This window comes from Gossypium raimondii, chromosome 4, assembly GCF_025698545.1.
Source record: "Gossypium raimondii isolate GPD5lz chromosome 4, ASM2569854v1, whole genome shotgun sequence".
Classification (NCBI taxonomy): domain Eukaryota; kingdom Viridiplantae; phylum Streptophyta; class Magnoliopsida; order Malvales; family Malvaceae; genus Gossypium; species Gossypium raimondii.
Window position 1 is genome coordinate 4850302 of NC_068568.1, and position 15560 is coordinate 4865861.

General features: G+C 31.2%; 1 protein-coding gene and 1 long non-coding RNA gene across 2 annotated transcripts; one reads left to right on the forward strand and one right to left on the reverse strand.

Annotated features, from left to right (window-relative positions):
- Positions 1–5861: 5861 nt before the first annotated feature.
- On the reverse strand, positions 5862–10020 carry LOC105780459 (serine carboxypeptidase-like 35). Its single transcript, XM_012604814.2, has 8 exons — positions 9702–10020; positions 7854–7961; positions 7576–7764; positions 7401–7489; positions 7023–7310; positions 6813–6949; positions 6404–6496; positions 5862–6332 (listed from the first exon to the last, which is right to left on the reverse strand). The coding sequence occupies exons 1-8, from the start codon at positions 9964–9966 to the stop codon at positions 6074–6076; spliced, it is 1428 nt and encodes a 475-aa protein (XP_012460268.1). The 5' UTR covers positions 9967–10020; the 3' UTR covers positions 5862–6073.
- Positions 10021–11785: 1765 nt separating this feature from the next.
- Positions 11786–13040, forward strand: LOC105780490 (uncharacterized). Its single transcript, XR_001129284.2, has 2 exons — positions 11786–11922; positions 12465–13040. It is a non-coding gene; the product is annotated as an uncharacterized LOC105780490 (long non-coding RNA).
- Positions 13041–15560: the final 2520 nt, after the last annotated feature.

The following is a 15560-nucleotide window of genomic DNA, read 5'->3' on the forward strand; positions in this document are numbered from 1 at the left end:
AAATAGAGAGGAAAATACGAAGAAAAAAGATTTGAAAAAAACATAATACAAAAAGGAGGTTATTTTTTCCTTAGATTCGGTTTTCTTTTTTTTCTTGTTTGCTCTTTCTGTTTGTTCCTTTTTTTTACACATAATAAATGAGAAATAAAAGGGGAACGGGCTTACCTGATTCGCCTTGCGGGTTCACCATCGGAGGGCTCTCCTCCTTCGTGACTGTCGGATCCGAAAGGAGAAGGGGCCAAGAGTCATCCTTTTGAGCCGAAGAAGTTTGGCTATTGAACGGGATCTAAAAACGGTTTAAAAAAGGCGAGATTTTTGACATCCCGCCGCCGTGAACTGCGGCGCCGGCACTGGCGACCGGCGCAGCGGCCACTCGCCGAAGTTTAGCCGATTCTGGTCCTGCTTGAGAGAAAAGGGAAACGTTTTTTTAAGTTTTTCTTTGAAACAGAAAGAAAAATGAACCTTTTTAAAAAAAACATTGCATTTATAGCTTACCCAAAACGACACCGTTTTGGGCCGAAGGGTAAGCACAAAAACGGTGTCGTTTCAGCCCTGTGACCCACGCGGTAACCTGACCCGGAGGGGAGGATCCGCGCGTTCTGGTTAAAGGGAAATTTTCGCAATTGGTCCCTCCTTTTTGCAACGCGTTTCAATTAAACCAGTTTTGCTTCTTTTTAAATTGGGCTTCATATTTTATTTTTATTTCAATTTGGCCCATGCTGCTGCGCAACGTTTTGAGAATGGGTTAATTTCTATTTGGGTCCTCCTCTTATTGTGCGCGTTTTGATTTGGTCCCTTTGCGTGTTTTCTAACTTTAAATTCGGCCCTTAAACTCCTTTTATTTTCGTTTTAATCCTTCATTTGTCATTTTAGTTTTTTTAATCTTGTTAATATTATTATTGTATCCTTATTATTATATTATTCATTATTTTTATCATCATTATTATTTTTATACACTTACACACATTTTTTATATAATATATATACGTATACTTTCTATAAATACATGCGCATTTTACATATATATATATACATTATTATTTTATTTTCATTTTTTATATACATATATATACTCATACTTTATTAATATATTATACTTATTTTTATTTATATTTTATAAGTACATGTACATATATTATTATTTTCTTTTCATAATTTTTGTATACATGTATATATATATATTAACGCTTTACGATACATATATAGGTGTAATTTAAATTAAAGCATTGGTTTCTTGTGGTACATTAGCATTTTACTATACTTTTTAAAAAAATATATTTTGGTTGTGTCAAAGCATTAAAATCACCATATTTTTACAAATTTCCAAAATATTTGGCATTCATGATTCTCGAGAAAGATCATGTCCTAACTTACTGGATTGCGATTATTTTTCGATGAATTTAGAAAGCCAAGTATTTGTTTTGCAATAAATCCACAAATTTCAAATAAAAGCTTATTCTCGGGAATTCAAAAATGTTAGGTCCTAACTTACTGGTCTTGATATTTTGACTACTCGAAATAAGAATTTTCAAAAGCAAAAGGCAATATTCAAGAATTTTGAAGATTTAAAAATATTATGCCCTAACTCACTGGGTGTGGTGTTTTATTTCTTTGAAATAAGAATGTCTTATTATTTTGATCCATTCATGAGATAAAAAGTTTCATCTTAAAATCTTTTCAAATTTTCGACACCAAGACATTAAAGAATCAATTTGGTACCGATTTTGGGCGTTACGAGGGTGCTAATCCTTCCTCGTGCGTAACTGACTCCCGGACTCATTTTCTCAAATTTCGTAGACCAAAATCATTTTAAGGTAAGCTGATCACACCTTAATAAAGGATCGGTAGCGACTCCAGTTTTTGTTTTTTAAAGTCGACAACTAAAATTTTTGTTTTAAAAAAAAATGGTTTCGACAGAGTGAACTAAAACCCTAAAAATAATTCAGGGAATATACAAGGACTAAATTGCACAAAAAATAAATTTTTAGGCAAAATGTAAAACAGGAACACACAGTCATGTGTCTAGGCTGTGTGAGAGCTTATAGGCCGTGTGGAAAGGTTACATGGCCACATCGTCAGGCCATGTAACAAATTGTGGACGTGTGGAAAATGCAAAAATTAACCTACAGGAAAGACACGGTCGTGTGGAAGGGTTGCGGTCGTGTGGTTCACAAACTAGCGTAGGGATTTCAGGGCACATGACTGTGTGGAGGGTCGTGTGGTCGACATGCCCGTGTGAGAGACCGTGTGGCCCTAATCCTACACACAATCACCACTGATTCGCTTGGGAAAAACACACTCCTTACATAGAGGGTCTGATCGATGTTTCTTACGTTCGGTTCTGGTCTGATTCACCTAAATCAGGTCCTTTAAATGATATTTACACATGAGATAATTATTGATTTCAAGATTTATCAAGATTATAGATATATTTGGCAAGAATTGAAAAAAAATTGTTTAATCGAACGTAGGACTAGTGCTAGATAGAAAAACTACAAAAATTCAGTATCTAAACTTTGGAATGAGGTGTACTTACCATTCCTTGGCAAAGATCGGGATAGTATTGGTGGCAATTACGAAATCGGTAGTAAAATGATTGAATGGAGGATGTTTTAATCCAGAAAAGAAAAATATTCAACAACAAAATGATGTAAAATTTTATGCAAAGAATAAGAAAGAGAAGCAAAATGGAAGAAATAGAGAGATGAAAGAAAATTTCTAATAAGGATTGAAAATAAAACAAGAAGTCAAGTTTAATTAGGAAAAGTTGGGCTAAATACCTAGGGTTTGAGGAACCCTGGGGGCAGCTTAGCAATTTTTCGATTGCTGTCGAAAAAATAAAATGGATATGGGGATGGAGTGGCTCAAACCTAGGTCACTTAAGGGAAGAACTTAATGCACATTTAACCATTAAGCTATCATCCATTTCTTATTAAGTTTTATCCTTGACTAAGTATACTTTAAAGTGGCTTTTATTCTAGGTTGTTGAAAATAAAATGAAAAGAAATGGGAGAAAGGAAGCTCAAACCTAGGACCTCTAAGATAGCATAATAACACTGAACCATCAAGCCTATTCAATTTTTTGTTTATCCATTACAATTAACCCTCTATATTTTGGGGTGTGACAAGCTCTATTAAATCATTCCATCTATGATAAATATTCTTTCTTGTTCCGCCAAAAACAAGATTCGAGGATGAATCTTTTCAAGGAAAGGGGGAATAATACATACACGGATAGGGTAAAACTGATTAAATTGCTTTCACCGAAGCTGCCAATTTTCAAGTTTGGAAAATCAATCAACTTACGATGACTTTTTGGATGGGATCTAGGTATTTTTGGGTTGAGATGTCGCATAGCATTCAAATACCTATCTCTTAGCTTCGAAACGCACTTTGAATCGCTCAATTATGAGTTCAAGAGCTCAAGTTATGATCGCCTTAGTGAAGATTGCATGAGCAGAATTTCTTAACGGGATTATTACAGAAATTATGAGTTTCAGGCTTTTAATTTGAGTTTAAATCATATTGGGTTCGATTTTTAGGCTTAATTCTTATTATATATGAGCTTAATATTGTATTTATTAGGTTTTCTTATTTATTTATTCAATTTTGGATTTTTTAAGTATTTAAAATTGTTTAGGAATTTTATGTTTCTTAGTCAAATAAGGAGTTCATTGCTCATTAAGGATACAACTGTTTTTATTAATAAAGTTTTCAACTTTGGGAGTTAGTTTTTGTGCAAGATCTCTTTCTTGTGATTTATCTAAATAAAAGTAGTTTTAAACTAAATTTCATTATTTGACTAAGAAATATAAAAATTCTAACGACTTAAAATACTTTAAAAAATATCCAATATTTGAAATAAATAAATAATAATAAACCTAATAAATACAATATTGAGATTATATATAATAAAAGTTAAGCCTAAAAATCTAACCCAATATGATTTAAATTCGAATTAAAAGCCCGAAACTCGTAATTTCCGTAATAATTCCGTCCAAAAATTCTACTCGCGCGATCTCAACTAAAGCGATCATAACTTGAGCTCCCGAACTCGAAATCAAGTTATTCAAAGTGCATTTCGAAGCTGAGAGATAGGTCTTCGAACGCTATGGGACATATCAACCTAAAAATATCTGGATCCTATCTAAAACATTATCGTAAGTTGAATAAATTTCTAAACTTGAAAATTAACAGCTTGGATGATACAATTTAATAAATTTTACCATCAGTAAATAATCGAGATACAAGAGAAGAAATGATTGAGTTCTTATTTGATAAAGAAAATATATCTACAAATAGTTTATTATTGTTGGATTTTAGCTTCATGAACTCTTTTCCGTAATAAATGCATAAAAGTTGGAAAAGAAGACAAAAGAACTATTAACTCAACCCTACCCGATGGCCAATAGCTAACGTGGTCGACGACTGCAGCGGAGTAACGTCACTGTCTTGGGTGATTTTTCCCGATACATAGAATATAAGGTATATAAGTGCATTGCTTTGGAATTGATAACAATTAGAAAGATTGGTGTATGTGCAGGCATAGGAGGCATGATGACAATATTATAAATTCATTTGTGTCATAAAAGTTAGGCTTTTGAGGAAGCATTCTCGTTATGTGGTGGATAAGGTTACACATTTCTCTATTTTAATCATTGCTTCACTACTACTTGCCAAACCCATCCTTTATAGCAAATCAATGTATATAATTTATACTTTCAAAAATATTTTCTTGTATTGGTCGAATCAAAATGGTCGGATTCTAAAAAGAATTTGGATAAATTATATTGATAATTATTTAATTATCGACTTTTTTTAATCATTAGTGGTTAAAAGATTACTTAGAAGCTTTTAAAATAGACATAATAGTAATTTTAACCTTCAATATTTATATATTGTGTTAATTTAGTCTTAATTTTAAAAATATAACCTCAATATTTACACATTGTATAAAATTTAATTTTTTGTGACATCGAGGGTTAAGTTTAAAATAATAAGAAAATATGAATATTATTATCTTAAATTTTTGTCTATTTTCTATCAAATTTAGTTGATAAATTTATTTATTTTTTAGCTTTTAGATGAAATGATCACAAAGAAACTACAAAAAGGATTAAATTACACAATGTGTAAATCTCAAGTGTTAAATTTTTAAAATTAAGATTAAATTGATATAATATATCAATTTTGAGGATTAAAGTTGCTATTATACCAATTTTAAAAACTATAATAAAAAGTTAAAAATCTATCCATTGGGAGATTTGAATCTAATTGAATTTTATATAAACTTTTAATAAGCATATTTTCAAGTACGTGTTGAAAAAAATGTAATTTTTGGAAACTTTGAGGCATATTCTTGATTAGTGAAAGATACTGCATAATTCTTTATAGACACACAACGAATTTTTCACTTTCAAAAATTCTTTCTTTTTCTCTCGAAATTTTTCAAATGCTTCGATGATAGAAGAAGGTAAGGTCTGTTCGTTGATCACTGCAAAGGTACTACTGCCGCGATTATTTTGTTGTTGTATTCTAGGAGACAGACGACCAACGTTTCTCCAAGTACCATAGGAGCGGCCGAATCTGTTTTAAAAATTCAAGCCTCAACATCTAGCAAAATTCGATGTTTTAAATAAATATTAATATTTATTTAATTTATTTAATTGTTTAAAGTTGTTTATTTAATTGTTTTTAAATATGATGTTTTAAATAAATATAAATATTTATTTAATTTATTTGTTTAAAGTTGTGTTTTACATAAATATAAACATTTATGTATATTATTTGATAAGATCTTCTATAAATTTATATTATTCGTTGAGGTGTTTTGTTAAACAGTATATAATTTCAATAATCAATTATTTCAAAAATCATAAAAAAAATGATTATAGCAATAATGCAATCATGAAAAACACAAGTGTATCAAAATCACGAGGTAAAAAAATTCAATGAGGAACTTGGAGGTGATTGGTAGCTAAAAAGCCTAAAATAGCGAAATGTAATGAAGGAAACGTCCAAATTATGGTTGGTGAAACATAATCGATAGCATTAGCAAGTAGCTAGCTAGCGGCTAGAAACGTGAAGAAGGCAAGGTGTCGGCAGAGAGGAAATGGGTGAAGAGAGAAAGGGACTGGCGAGGAGCAAAGACGGGGACTTGATGGCCAGCACCACGCACGGTGGCAAACGTCAGTCCCCCTTCATACACCTCTACCCATCCACCCACTTGGCTCTGGTGGAACCATGCCCTCCATTCTTCTTTTACTTTTAGTCCCATTTTCTTTATGCTGTACCTCGTTGATGTCACTGGCACCCTCCCATCTGTATCCCCACTGCCATAACAACAACATTCATTCAATTAAAACAAAATGTTTTGTATGTATGTATGTATGTATGTATGTACCTGTAAATCCAAATACGTAGGCCAGCAGTGAGGAGTTTTTGAATGATGGGCAAAACAGAGTCGGGCGAGTCATTCCAACCTTGGATTTCACCACTGCCAATATTTATGTTGCCGAGTAAGTCAATAACATTCAAATCAAGAGATAAACAGAAAGAAAAGCTTGAACGATAGCTTGTTTCTATAGTGGTAGGGCATTTAACAGTTTGGATGCCATAGTGAAGAGAAAAGGAAAGGTCAAATAAAGTGGCACTTCTTGTATTCATTAAATTTTATGTGTTAGTGTAAACAGAAAGAAAGCTCTACATCGATGATTAAACACATGCTGTCATTAAATGCTCGAAAGCTCCAGGATTCTCTCTGCCTACGTACCATAATCATAGCATAGATTAATAAGAAAGCTTTTTTATACCTGCATGTAGTGTAGGGATATGAAAGCTTTGTGAGATTAGCATGCAATGCACTTTGAACATCTTCTCTGTTGAAGTACTTCTCAACATACCCTTCTGTGCATGGATCATAGCCCCTTGGTAGCATATGCCAAATACCCTATTCCAAATCAAGCATTTTAGCAAACCAGTGCATACACATACATACATATAGGGTTTATTTGGGGAATTACATGTTGGGAGAGGAGACGAGGAGCTACAGGGAGTTTGGGATAGGTTCGTCTTGTTCCAAGAGCTTTAATGCAAACGGGAGTGTAGATGCTGTACATATCGATGTTAGCATAAGCATCCATGAAACCTTTCATATGATCGGCGCATTGAACCGTTAGATTATTAGTTTGTTTAAAGTCACATTCCTTGTTTATTTGGTCGTAGAGTTGGTCCGAAATGATGGCGTGGCTCCATGCATAATCGAACAGCCCCAACGTGTCTGTCGGTTCGTTGATCGCAGCATTTCCGATCTGAATACATTACCAAAACACCCAAACAAACATAAGTATCTATTGTTATCTCAACTTTCCAATTCAGCTCCAACTCGACTCAACACATACCATGAATCCCTTGAAATTAATGTAGGAGTCTGGACTTGACCCTTGGTTTTTGTCATAAATGAGTTGAGCCAGCTGGGGAACATAATGACCTGACGGAGACAAAAGCAAGAAAAGGAAAACATGAATGATGGTTCATATATATTTTATATATATAAATGGAAGGGTAACCATATACCAGCATAGCTCTCTCCAGCAATGTAAAAGTCATGGGATTTGAAGTTAGGGAACCTTTTGAACCAATTAATTAAGAAAGTATAAGAGTCGGCTGCTGTAACTTGATCACCCAGTTTATGTAAATCGTGGGAATTGTTGGTGTATGAAAACCCCACTCCAACTGGTGCCTCCAAAAACAGTATGTTTGCAACTACATAACCATGTGTATATATAACAAGTTAGTATTGGAAATCAAGAAAGATATATGTATATATACTTGAATGGAAGTAATGGGGGTACCTTTGTTCCAAGAGAATTTGTTAAAAGTAAGGCGGGTGCCATTGCTACGAATAAGGAAAGGACCAAGTTCTTGTGCTGCTCCGTAGGCCACTGATGAGCAACCAGGTCCTAAAACATTGCCATTTCAGTCAATGCCATCACAATTCATCTCTTTTTCTTGTTATACTATCTAAACATTAATTTAATCCCTTCAAATTGAACCCAATTAATCTAAAATAAAATAAATTTTGTTTAAAGACAAAGAGAAGCTTCTTACCAACCAAAAAAAAGAGAAAGAAATATATGGTTTTGACAAGAAAGGGGAAACTGGTTATGGGGGTAACTCTACTAATTCACTAGAATTGGGGGAGCAGGTGGGCCTCAAACCCAAAATATCTACACATAAGAATTTGTCAGTCACATGTAGCCACAAGCATTGGACCCACAACTATTTCTTTCATATAATTAAACCAGATTGTGTACCCTGATTTTTTTTAAAACAGTAAAAATAAATAAAATTTTTAATAGAATGATAGATTAGTTCTTTGATCTAACGTGCATTAATAAATTTATTTTTTTTTAATAAAAAAATAAAATACAATTCAACTCTCATAAAATCCGTTGGATTTTATTGTTATAGTCAATAATTATTAATTACACCATCCCATAAAAGGCAAGAAGTAATTTAAAAAAAAAATCAATAAAAGCATATAGTAAAATATAGAACAAGTTGGGCATTGATCGGACGGCTCATGTTTATTGATAGAAAAAAAGATATTAATTTTGTAGGAGATGGACACATTGAGTCAAAGTCTCAAAGGTAATGGGCCCCCAACAGGTAGGGTCAAAGTAAGTAAGGGATGTGCCAATTTTGAAAAATATTTCACACTCATATATACTAGCATTAATTTAGGAACTCCAAAATTTGACTTTCGTGCCAAACTGATAGGACAATATGTTTATTATTAGCTAAGTTATTCATTATTGTAAACAAATAAATAATAAATATAAAAATAGATTATTGTTTGGCAATAAAAGAAAATATGAGTTTAAGAGCATTAAAACGTATCATCAGATTCGTAAAAATTACACCAAAAGTAGGCGAAAACTTAAGAAAGGAAGGATGGAACTGTTATAAATTTCAAGTTCATAGGCCGACAAATGAATGAACGATTATTCTGGGAAGAAACACTGCTGCTGCACACTGTACAATTATTGTGTTTTCGAGAATATGCATTTTTTAATTATGAAAACAGGTTTTTTATAATTAAAAAGTTGTAATATATTATAAATTATAGTAAATTTTAAACCTAGTCTTAAAATTCATATTAATTTGTTAATATTATTAGAATTATTTTGTTAAATTTAAGTTAATTATAACAATTATTTTTAATAGTGTTAAATTTTAAAATTTAAAAATAGACTAAATTTTAAATTTATGAAGGGAACAAAGACGTATGAACTATTTTAAGCTAACTAAAATTTTTCATTTTTTTCTTCGTATATCTAAAACTCATTTGGCCAAAACTCAGCTCTTTTCTGGTTAGTTGATGATTTTTGTCTCTTGCCAAGAGCAAAACATTTAGTTTTTGGGATTGAAAATTGAAATTAATTTTAGATAAAAAAAATATTTGATGATGGTTTATGTGATAAAAACGAATTTAATTTTGCATTATTTTTATGTGAATGAAGTAAATAATAATAATAAATCACAGCACTCATCAGCTGCTCTGCTCCAATCAAAGTCCTTTAGGGACAAATGTTTGAAAATCTGTTTCATCTTTGACTCTTCCCTATCATTTTAAGTTTTCTTTAAGCATTACGTATGTAAAGCAATGAAAAGAGAGACTATGTAAAGAAGATGCCAACCTCCATTAAGCCAAAGAACTAGGGGCTTGTCGGAAACTCCATCTTGGGCTTCGAAAAACCAGTAGAACAAGGCTTTGGAGTCTTGAGGTCGGAGCTTGACGTACCCAGCATAGTGCCGGAACTTCACCGGCGGCTGTCCAGGCAAGTTCGTCACCCTGTCGGTCTCTTGCTGTTCGGCGTAGGAGGGTTGTCTGCTTTGGGTGAAGGTGGGGATATGAATGAAGAGAAAACAGCAGAGGAGAAAACAGGGGCTTAGCTTTGCCATTGAAATTGGCAACAGCTCCAAGGGGGTAATGTAGAAGTGAGAGAGTCCGTAGAGGGTTCTGTTTTATATATAATGGGAGTATCCAAAGAGTCGAATTATTTTTTATTTTTTATTTATCGAGTTTCCTTTAATTAAATTTTATTATAAAATTAGATAAATAGCAATATGGATTCTTAAAAAATTATTTTTAATATTCTACCACTTGGATTCAAGTACACTAAATCTCTGTCAATCCATCAACAGCTCTTCGTGGAATTAAGAGACATAAAAAAATATTAAAAACTAAACATACATACCTCGAAAATAATATCTCTATTGCAAATCCGAAATCGACCCACCCTCAATCAAACTAATTATAACAATTACATCCAAAATTTTTGAAAAATATATAAAAAAAAAATCTTCCCTTTAATCAACCATTAATAATAGTTAAAAATGAAAATAAAAATCCCATGGCGGTGCCCAAAGTCTCGTGAGACTCGTACTTGCTATTTTATCTTTGGTTTGGTACAATAATACTATACTTTTGTCTTTATTTCTTCTTTTGTCTTTTTTAACTTTAATTTTTCTTTTCGATTTCAGTATAAAATTTGAACTTAAAATTAAATAACCATTTAATGGTTCAGGAGCGGTTAATTTCAGCTCTATTAAAATTTTAATTACTATTTAATTTTTCTTGGTGAATTATAATAACAAGACAAAACTCAAACAACCAACATGATTAGTGCAACTCAAACACAAGCTACACCTAGGACAATGAACACTATCGACGCATGAAATTCAATTAGTATTTAATTTTAATTCTATATTTTTATTACATAAGGTTGAAACTAATATTAGTGGGCCTTTCTTTTGTGAAAGACATTGGGCTTTTTCTTTTCTATTTTAAATCACTGAGTAACATGCAATTAGCTTTTTTGTTACAATTATTATTACAACTAGGGTAAAAGTTTAATAATTAATAGTAAAATAGATACCATCTAAGATTAAAATGAGAGAAGTTGACATTTTAACTCATTCACTAGTTATTTGTTTACTTTTTGGTATTATGTACAAATAGCGAGTAATTATCAAACTAACAAATAGTATTTGTCATAAGTTTGCAATAATTAACTATCACTTTGAACACACTTTTATGCAATGATAATCTTCAAGATGTAAGAAAAGATATCTTGAAGATTATCATTGCATAAAAGTTAGATATAGTGAACTAAGGTATGGTATTAAAATTCTTGTGACTTTATAAAATTATTTTCTCGATCTATAATCACTTTCCTTTTTACCAACTGAAGTATCAGAGAGCATTTCAAAGTACTAACATAGACGCTCTCATAATCTTTCTTTATCTTCTAGGCTTGAGTCCTTTTATCAACCCAATAACTATCTTCAACCCATATTCCTCAAAGAGACTTAAACACATTTCATTTCAAAGTTTTGAACATTATCTTAATGTCATTAAGAGTTGGGGTTGTCTTTTACTTTGCCTTTGATTTTCCTTTCAATTATACAAAAGAAAATCATTTTAACCTTTTTTCCTTTTCTTCTCTTCTTAATTTTTAATTTGTGTTTTTTGGTTAAATTACTCAAATTTAGATGAAATAGTTAACAATTTTATTGACGTGGCATCCAATCCACTCAGCTACTATGCCACCTCAGTAATTAATTAAAATTTTATAAAATTTAAAATATATTTAAAAATATATAAACACAGATAAATTATAAAGTTTTTTTAAAAATTATCCACCGATTAAATTTTATTTATTTATTTATTTATAAATTATAAGCTTGATTATTAACTTTTGATCAAATCAAGGATTGATTCATTAAAGTAAAAAAAAAAAAGAAAATCCAAGCTTCGAACTTCAAACTTGAAAAGCTCAAGGGAACTCGATCAGTTAAGCAAAGAACGAGAAGAGGTGCTGGAAATCAACAAGCTTCACAAGAAGCTTCAAGCTAGTAAAATTTCTCAACACTTTTTCTTCTTTTAGCTTCAAATTTCATGATCTGGGTTGATTTATTTGGTCCCTAAGATTAATGGGTTTATTTTAGATTATAATTGAAATATGTTTCTTTTGGCTCTCTGGGTATTTTTTTGTTTCACTCAAAAAACTGATTTTTGAAGTGAGTTTGTTCTTGCCTCTCTGGGTATTTATCATGAACAAGTCTGACGGGTAGCACCCCTCATCACTATCTACGACCGCAATAACCCTTTACAAATAATCTAACATTTTACCATACCCGAGCCCTTAAATCAAGATCCTAACAACTCTGGGGCGAAGCCAAGAATTATTTTAGGGGGCCGGAACTAAATTACAATTTTTTTTGAAAGATAAAAATGTAATTTTACCATGTATTAGTTTATAATTTCATTATTTTCGAAGGGATTGAATGGATTTCTTTTTCATATTTGAGAGATCAAAGTGAAATTTTACCGTAATTAATTTGTAAATAATATTTATTATTTCTAGAGGGATTGAATTGAAAATTTTCATTTTTAGGGAGGCCAATGCCACTGCTAGCCACCCCAGCATAGCCTCTGCAACAACCCAAACAGAAATCAGAAAGTAGAAATCGAAAAATAAAAATGGAAGAACAAAGAAGCGGAAATTGACAAGAAAAGCAGAGTTCCAGGTATCCTTCTGCAAATCTAGACAATGAGAAGGTGGCCGACGACAAGAGGAGACATATAATACGAAACCGAATCCATATGACGACGGATGGCAACAGATTGAGGCTGTTGGAGTCGAAATCGTGCTTGGGGTTTCAAAGATTTTGATTTTTCCTAGGAGAAATCTCAATCGCTGGATGTATAGAGGGTGAGGAGAGCTTCATTTTGGTGGTGGTACTAGTCGGGGTGATGTCGGAGACCGGCAATAGAAGTGAGCAGCGACCGCCTGAGGAAAGCTTGACAGAGATCTTTTGTTTTTGTTCAATTTTTAAACATAAAAGAAGAAAATGAAAACGATTAATATAAGTTTTTGTTCATTTTTTTAATTTTATTTAGTTTGTATATAAATTTTTAATATTTTTAATGTATTTGTTAATTTTTTTAATTTTAAAATAATTTTAATAAATTTTTATTTCAATATTTTAAAATTTTAATTATTTGTTAACATCACATATATCTATAAATGTCACATCAAGAAAGTTAATCAACATTAATTTTTCATTCAAATTTGAGTAGTTTAACAAAGAAAAGTGATTGTATAAAAGTGTAATTTCACCTTATTTTTTATCTTTTTTCAATAGAAGAATGAGAAATCAAATTTATTTTCAGTTTTTTCTTTATGAAAAAATTCAAATCTAATTAAAAATGATAAAAATAAGGCCCGTTTAAAAAATAAGTCGGGCCTCAGCTAAGGCATTTTTAGCCCGGCCCGAATTCACTAAAGGACAAAAAAATCTGTTCTTTTTTTAATGTTATTTTTTGTTATTTTCTCATTTTTTTACTAATATTTTATTATTATATTGCTACTATTTTGTTGTTAACGTTTGGATATTGTATAAAACTTATTTTATTGTTAATTTTGTTATTATTTTAAACACATTTGTTAAATTTGTTATTATTTTAGAGGTATTTACTTGTTAAGTTGTATTTATCTTACTGTTATTTAAGTCTATATATTTTTTAAAATTTATTTTCAATTTGTTGAGAAATATTTATTTTGATGTTTTTAGTATTTTTGATATATTATATATATTTAAAAATTATATAAAAATAATATAAAAAATTAATACGGGTGGACTAGGTCGGGTCCAAATTTTAATATTTTTATCTAGGTCGAACTTCGGTAAAATTTTAGGCCAATTTTTCGAGTAGGGTCGAGCCCAGCCTAATAAATGGACCTGAATTTTTAGTTGAATCCAGCCCATAAACACCTCTATAAAGAAGAAACCAGACAACTTAAGCAAAGAATTTATGGTTCAAAGAGAAAGATATTTTTCCTTAGACCCAATCAATGCTCATTGGGGTAGTGGACTAGCTTTGTTGGTGTGCTGGTTTGACCGGTGGCCACTTTGTTTGCCCTATAACCTTTTGTTTGGGGTACTTTATAAACACGAAAATCAAGTTTAAAAATTTCATACCGATTCCATACAAATTTAGCACTGAACCAATAGCATGGCACATCCTTCCTACCAAGTAGATTATTCTCTTGTTTATAGTTCATCATGCTAAATGCTTGTGACCTTGTGGGCTTTAGCTTTATTGAGCTATAACCTACATTGGTACTGGGCCCTAACCTGCTAGTATATAACATAAAATAGCAAATTTTGAATTAAAGAAAAAGCTAATAAAGTTGACCTTAAAACATAAAGCATATTAAAGCAGAATGCACCTAAAGAATGATATACATGAAATGGGCTCCATTTTACCATAATTAGGCTTTAGATATGAAGAATCTTCCTTGTGGCTTTTCTTTTCTCTAATTTTGGGCTGAGTTTTTGTTGGAACCCTTTTAAGAGGAAATAAAGTGAACCCAAAATATAACCTATTGACTATGTGTAATTTAATGGCAAGTGATCTCATCTGAAACCAGCTGCACGATTATAGACTCTAGTTTTGGGGAATTTACATCTCTTAGAAAGAGCTATTATTAGACTAAAACAATGGGTTAAAGTTTGAGAAAGAATTAGCCAAATCCATTTTAGTTCCTCAATCAAAAAGCATTGGGGTTTTGAGTTTAGGGATGATCTCCTAATGGGAACACCTCAAATGGAGACCAAAGCAAAAACGGATATTAGAGTTTGTGATTTGAGATGCTTAAATTAATTTTAAAAAATTCATGGAATGGAATGGCAAAAGACGAATTTAAGAGGATTTTAGTTTACCCTATCTTAGGCCGATTGAGTCTTAGCTCGATTAGCATGGATATTGTTGCCAATACAGGAGGACGTGAGTTTGAGTGTGTTGAAACGTATTATCATCCTATTTATGAGTTGGAGAAGAGCTATCAATCGGTTTAGGTATTGTCTCAAAGAGAATAGATATTATAGAACTTATGAGTTTGTTCTTATATTAGTGGTGAAGATAATAAGGGATAATTCTAGATTCAATCCCTCACATTTTGTTGTTTATATGATTAAGTCTTATGTGAAGAATTTAAAATGTCCAATTAGGTCCATGCTTCTAATTTATTTATTTATACTAAATTTAGACTAAAATAAGTTACATTTGCTCGGTATAATAAAATGTTACGGCCTTCCTTCATGATGGTGCTTTTTTTTTCTTCTTTCCATTGTAAAAATAGTTAATTTCAATTTTAGTCCTTTTATTATACTTGAATTTGAAATTAAATCTTTATACTTTACTTTTTAACATGATTTGATCTCTATGTTTTATAACGTTATTGATTAGTCCAAATATTTAATGTTACGTAGTTATATATAATCGAAAGCGATTTCTAAATCCGAAAAATAGAATGGTTAAATTCTTAAAAGTAAAACAAATGTACAAATTATTATTTATAAATGTGAGAAATCAGTACGATGCGGAAGTCAATTTCAAAATTAATCCTTTGCACTTATTAACATTAATATTTAATATTTCGTACTTAAATCATCGTTAGGTGAAACCAAGTTTAGTAACAAATAAT